The sequence below is a fragment of the Scyliorhinus canicula genome, chromosome 15 (genome assembly GCF_902713615.1).
Source record: "Scyliorhinus canicula chromosome 15, sScyCan1.1, whole genome shotgun sequence".
Classification (NCBI taxonomy): Eukaryota; Metazoa; Chordata; class Chondrichthyes; order Carcharhiniformes; family Scyliorhinidae; genus Scyliorhinus; species Scyliorhinus canicula.
The window spans coordinates 41,636,703-41,642,702 of record NC_052160.1 but is presented as its reverse complement, the minus strand read 5'-3'; the positions used below and the strand labels follow the sequence as shown (position 1 = coordinate 41,642,702).

The window sequence follows — 6,000 nt, the reverse complement described above, 5'->3', positions numbered from 1 at the left end:
TCACCTAACAGCACATCTTTTGGTACTTGTGGGAGGAAACTGGAGCACCCGGAGGAAACCCACACAGACACGGGGAAAATGTGCAGACTCCACAGTGACCCAAGCCGGGAATCGACCCTGGCGCTGTGAAGCAGCAGTGCTAACCGCTATGTTACCGTACCACTGCATTGAACTATCTACAAAACACTGCCTGCGGCAGTAACTCTTTCCTAATTCAGTCCTTGTTGGGAGAGACAACCAACAACTCCGCCCAGCTTGGCCGGCTTATATGTGTAGTCTTTAAGGAGCTCCAGCTGGGTAGTCTCCACTCCCTACCTGGGAAGCTCGTACTGCACAACGCACATGGGGAAATCGACAATGGTTTCCTGTGGCCTTCGTGGGGGTTGTGACATGTGCCAAAATATTTAAGCGTGGAACTTGTTTCTTTTCATTTACTTTCCCCACAGTTGTCTCTTTCTTTGTGTCTGTCTTGGTTTCTGCCTGCCTTTTGTTTCTCTTGATTTGTCCATAATCCCCTTTTGCTGTATCCCTGGTTCCCTTCCCACTTCACCCCATTCACAACCCCCATATCCTGAAACCTTTATCCCTGCACCCCATTGCCTCCGTGTCCCTGAACCCCCAAATCCACATTGCCCCATATTCTGGAACCCCTTTATCCCTCATTGCCTCGATATCCCAGTTCCCCCCTTAATCCCTATAACCCATTGCCCCCATATCCGTTTTCCCTTGAGCCTGAACCCCTTTATATCTATATCCCCATATCTGCGTTGACCCATATTCCAGAACCTGTACCCCATATCCTCCCCCCAATATCTCTGGTTCCCCCGGAGCTCCTCTCCCCTGCCCCCGGGGATGGGGCCTGGTCTCGGGCTGTCTCTTTAAAATAGCCGCTGTTTGATCTCGCGAGGCCGCGCGGGGAGGAGCCGAAGTGATGGCGGCGGAGGAGGAGGGAGAGACTCTGGAGTCGTGGCTGAGTGAGTGCGGGGCCCTTATTCCGGGAGTGGTGTCCTGATCCCGGGAGTGGTGTCCTGATCCCGGGAGAGGGGGTCCTGGTCCCGGGAGGGGAGAGGAGAGGGGGTCCTGATCCCGGGAGAGGAGAGGGGGTCCTGATCCCGGGAGAGGAGAGGGGGTCCTGATCCCGGGAGAGGAGAGGGGGTCCTGATCCCGGGAGAGGAGAGGGGGTCCTGATCCCGGGAGAGGAGAGGGGGTCCTGATCCCGGGAGAGGAGAGGGGGTCCTGATCCCGGGAGAGGAGAGGGGGTCCTGATCCCGGGAGAGGAGAGGGGGTCCTGATCCCGGGAGAGGAGAGGGGGTCCTGATCCCGGGAGAGGAGAGGGGGTCCTGATCCCGGGAGAGGAGAGGGGGTCCTGATCCCAGGAGAGGAGAGGGTCCTGATCCCGGGAGAGGAGAGCCCCCCCCCCCCATCCTGGGAGCCCCCCCCGCCCCCCCATCCTGGGAGCCCCCCAACCCTTGGAAGCCGCCCCCCCCCATCCGTGGAGCCCCCCACATCCTGGGAGCCACCCCCCCCCCTTCCCGGGAGTCTCCTGCACCATTCTGGGAGGGGGTGCGGGGCTGAACCCAGGAGAGGGGAGGGGGTGCAGAGCTGATCCCAGGAGAGGGTTGGGGGTGCAGAGCTGATCCCAGGAGAGGGTTGGGGGTGCAGAGCTGATCCCAGGAGAGGGGAGGGGGTGGGGTGCTGGTCCCAGGAGGAGGGGGCTCTGATCCCGGGAGAGGAGATGGGAAGGGGGGGTCCTGATCCCAGGAGAGGAGAAGGGAGGGGGGCTGATCCCAAGAGAGGGGAGGGGTGGGGGGGGGGGGGGGGAGGCTGATCCAGGGAGGGGTGGGGGGGGAGGCTGATCCCAGGACGGGGGAGTGGGGCTGATCCCAGGACGGGGGAGTGGGTGGGGGGCTGATCCCAGGGGAGTGGAGGGGGTGGTGGGCTGATCCCAGGAGAGGGGAGGGGGCGGGGTGCTGATCCCAGGAGAGGGGAGGGGGCGGGTGCTGATCCCAGGAGAGGGGAGGGGATGGGGTGCTGATCCCAGGAGAAGGGAGGGGGTGGGTGGCCAGTTCCCGGGAGCAGGGAGGGGGGGGGGCTGATCCCAGGAGAGGCGGGTGGGGGGCCGATCCCAGGAGAGGTGGGTGGGGGGCCTGATCCCAGGAGAGGAGGGGGGGGGGGGGGGGACTGACCCCGAGAGAGGGGATGGAAGGGGGTACCTGATCACGGGAGAGGAGATGGGAAGAGGGGGCCTGATCCCGGGAGAGGAGAAGTGAGGGGGGGTGCCTGATCCCGGGAGAGGAGAAGGGAGGGGGGGGGGGGGACACTGATCGAGGGAGAGGAGGGGAAAGGGGGGGCTGATACTGGGAGAGGGGAGGGGGGATAATCCCAGGGGAGGTTGTGGGGTGGGGGGGCAGTTCCCAGAAGAGGAGATAGATGGGGGTTGCCTGATTCCAGGAGGGGAGACGGGAAGGAGGGCCTGATTCCGGGGAGGGGGTCTAATCTCGGGAGAGGAGAGAGGGGTGGGGGGGGGGGGGGGGGAAAGTGAGGGCCTGATCTCGGGAGAGGGAAGGAGTGGGGCCTGATCCCAGGTGAGGAGAGGCTGGGCCTGATCCCAGTAAGGGGGTAGAGGGGAGGGGAGGGGAGAGGATCACCGCATCCCGGATGGGAAGGGGGCCTCACCCCGAATGGGAGGGGGGTGAAGAGTGAGCATCCCTGGGAGGCGGGGAGGATGGATGGGGGCCTCAACCCGGGAGGTTGGGGGAGGGTAGATGGTGGCCTCACCCTAGATGGGGAGGGGTGAGGGAGGCCTCATCAGGGGAGAGGAATGGAGAGGGGGTGCCTCATCCCGGGAGAGGAGAGGAGATGGGAGCCTCGTCCCGGGAGGGGAGGGGGGGGGGGCTTGTCCAGGAGAGGTGTACCTCGTCCCGGGAGGGTGGTGGGGACTTCATCCTGGGAGGGAGTGCGACCCATGCCCTTGAGTTGAATTCAAGCAGTTGGGGAGCGTGACTCTCTCTGGATCAGGGGCTTTGAGTTAACTTTATAATAAACGCCACAAGACAGATGGAAGTGAGCCTGGCTCTGAGACAGTAAGTAAAGGGATTGGGAGAATGAGGGGAGGAGAGGTGCATCGTCCACTGACCAGCTGCCTGGCATCCCTGATTCTACAGCTACCTGTGAGACTGTTTTAAAATCTTGTCCTCACACTAAGGACAGGCAATGAAGCACTATTGAAGTTTAGTCACTGGTGTCATGTGGAAAATGACAACCAGTTTGTGCACAGGAAGCTCCAACAAACAGAAACCATCATTATTTGTTTGTGATGTTGGTGGATTGATAAATCTTGGTCAGAATAATGAGAAGAGGCCTGTGCTCGGAGACAGTAAGTAAAGGGATTGGCAGAATGAGGGGAGAGAAATAGGGTTTTGAAGAGGGATCGCTTGCACCCACCCGAGAGCCCAGGCAAGGCCTCGGTTTCACTTCTCATCTGAAAGATAGAAGCTCCAATAGCCTAGCATCCCCTCAGGATCAATGCCATCCAGGACCCATCATCTTCCTAATCCAGAGCTGAGAGTGCAATTCACTTGTGTTGTGGGCTGATCCTAAAAAAAAGTTTACAGGGGCAGCACGGTGGCGCAGTGAGTTAGCACTGCGGCCTCACGGCGCCGAAGTCCCAGGTTCGATCCCGGCTCTGGGTCACTGTCCGTGTGGAGTTTGCACATTCTCCCCGTGTTTGCGTGGGTTTCGCCCCCACAACCCAAAAGATGTGCAAGGTAGGTGAATTGAACATGCTAAATTGCCCCTTAATTGGAAAAAATGAATTGGGCACTCTAAATTTAATTTTTTAAAAAAGCTTACAGTGCGGGTACCCAGGTAGGAACTGGGCATTAACAAAATAGTGAAATGCAGAAAAGCTCACTTCTTGTTTTAAAAAAAAATGTTTTGTATAAGGCCTCCCATCAGCATTTAATGAAATTTAGAAAGAAACTGACTCCAGGCATGTTTACATTGCCTTAATAGTTAAGTAAATCATCACAACATATTGCCCTTAAATGAAACAGATCCAGCAGTTCCATGCAGCTTTCCTGCCGTGTAGTGCAAAGGGGGCTGAGGGCATATCAAGCTGATGCTCTGTTAACCTTTATGTTAACCTGTCATAGCTCCTGAATCCTGCGAATCTCTGTGTCTGCAGACTGTGTCATGACCGTTGGCCCGAGAGATTATGGTTTCACTCACAAATTGCCTTGGAGAATTTATTTTTGAGTGATCGTCAGCTCTATTTGATTTGGTGCATCGGGTGGGGTGGGGTGGACATGCGCAGTGGAACGGTCCGTGTTTTAAAATGTTACTACTGTGCTTGTCTGATAAAGGAAGTGAACTGAGAATTGCAGTAACCCAGAGCGTGGTTACAGAAATTGGCTGATCAGGAAATCATGGGTACAGTCACAAGACAAGCACAAGGCCATCTGGCTCTGATAGAGTAGCTTCTCCCACACACCACTCCACTGACAGCAACAACCAATGTTCTTTTAGGAAAGTCCTATGTTTGACTGTGAGGGATTTTTTTTCCCTCATATTGCATGCAAGGAGTGTGTACATTATCTCCAAGTGCTTGGTTGTTCTGTTAGTTATGAACATAAAACATACAGTGCAGAAGGAGGCCATTCAGCCCATCGAGTCTGCACCGACCCACTTAAGACCTCATTTCCACCCTATCCCTGTAACCCAATATCCCCTCCTAACCTTTTTGGACACTAAGGGCAATTTAGCATGTCCAATCCACCTAACCTTCACGTCTTTGGACTGTGGGAGGAATCCGGAGCACCCGGAGGAAGCCCACACAGACACGGGGAGAACATGCAGACTCTGCACAGTGACGCAGCGGGGAATCGAACCTGGGACCCTGGCGCTGTGAAGTCACAGTGCTATCCACTGTGCTACCGTGCCTATGCAGTAATTTCAGTATAAAACACCTAACACAATTCGGATAAATGTACTTTGCACGTACAGTACAGAATAAATTGTGTATCCCTGTGTAGTTAAATGTCAAATCATGACAAAACTTTAAAAAATTTCAAGCACAGATTCCATCCAAGATTATATAAAAACCAATGAGGATCATACTGAATCATTGGTTCAGGAGAGAAAAGTTCCACTGTTGGAGCAGTGTGGCACATTGACTGTGCTAACTTGTTATGAAGCCAAAGTGAACATGCATTCCTGGCATAAGTGTTGGGTGGACGACCCATGTTGCTTCATTTCTTTGCACATTTTATTCCTGACACTGGTCTCCAGTGGAGGGTCCTGCCCCCATCACCCAGAACAAACTTTTTGCCAAAAGTAACGTGTGAGACATCTGCCTGCCTGAGTGAGTCGTGTACAGGCTGTGAGAGGAGTTGGGGGAATAGGTCAAATACCTCCGTGCATATGTGCTTGGCACTCTCATCTCTGATTTGGAAGGTCATGGTTTCAACTTCTACTCCAAATGCCTGAGCATAAATACTTATCCAAGCTGACATTCCAGTTTGGTACTTTTTAAAATTTATTTTTATGGGACATGGTGTCACTGGCTCAGTCAGCATTTATTGCCCATCCCTAGTTACCCTTCAGAAGATGGTGGTGAGTTGCCTTCTTGGACCGCTGCAGTCCCTGAAGCGTAGGTACACCAACATTGCTGTTAGGAGGAAATTCCAGGATTTTGACTCAGCGACAGTGAAGAAATGGTGATATATTTCCAAGTCGGGGTGATGGGTGACTTGGAGGGTAACCTCCAGGTGGTGGGATTCCCAGGTATCTGCTGCCCTTGTCCCAGCTGGTAATGATCGTCGGTTTGTAAGGTGCTACCTTAGGAACCTTGGCAACTACTGCAGTGGATCTTGTACATGGTACATATGACTGCCACTGTTTCGGTGGTGGAGGAATTGAATATTTGTGGAAGGGGGAGCAATCAAGCGGGTTGCTTTGTCCTTGATGGTGTCGAGCTTCTTGAGTGTTGTTGGAGCGGCA

The 6,000-nt window shown here is 54.9% G+C and overlaps 1 protein-coding gene across 2 annotated transcripts in view; it reads left to right on the top strand.

Annotated features, from left to right (window-relative positions):
- Nucleotides 1–352: 352 nt before the first annotated feature.
- The window catches only part of LOC119978212 (ADP-ribosylation factor-binding protein GGA1-like), a 42,268-nt gene continuing 36,620 nt past the window's right edge, over nucleotides 353–6,000 (top strand). Inside the window, exon 1 of one of the 2 annotated variants that reach the window (XM_038819654.1) lies at nucleotides 353–974. In XM_038819654.1, the coding sequence (XP_038675582.1) occupies nucleotides 932–974 (43 nt within the window). In that variant the 5' untranslated portion in view covers nucleotides 353–931. Of the gene's footprint in view, nucleotides 975–2,935; nucleotides 3,084–6,000 lie in introns of those variants that run through there. The other variant, XM_038819655.1, reaches the window with a different exon arrangement.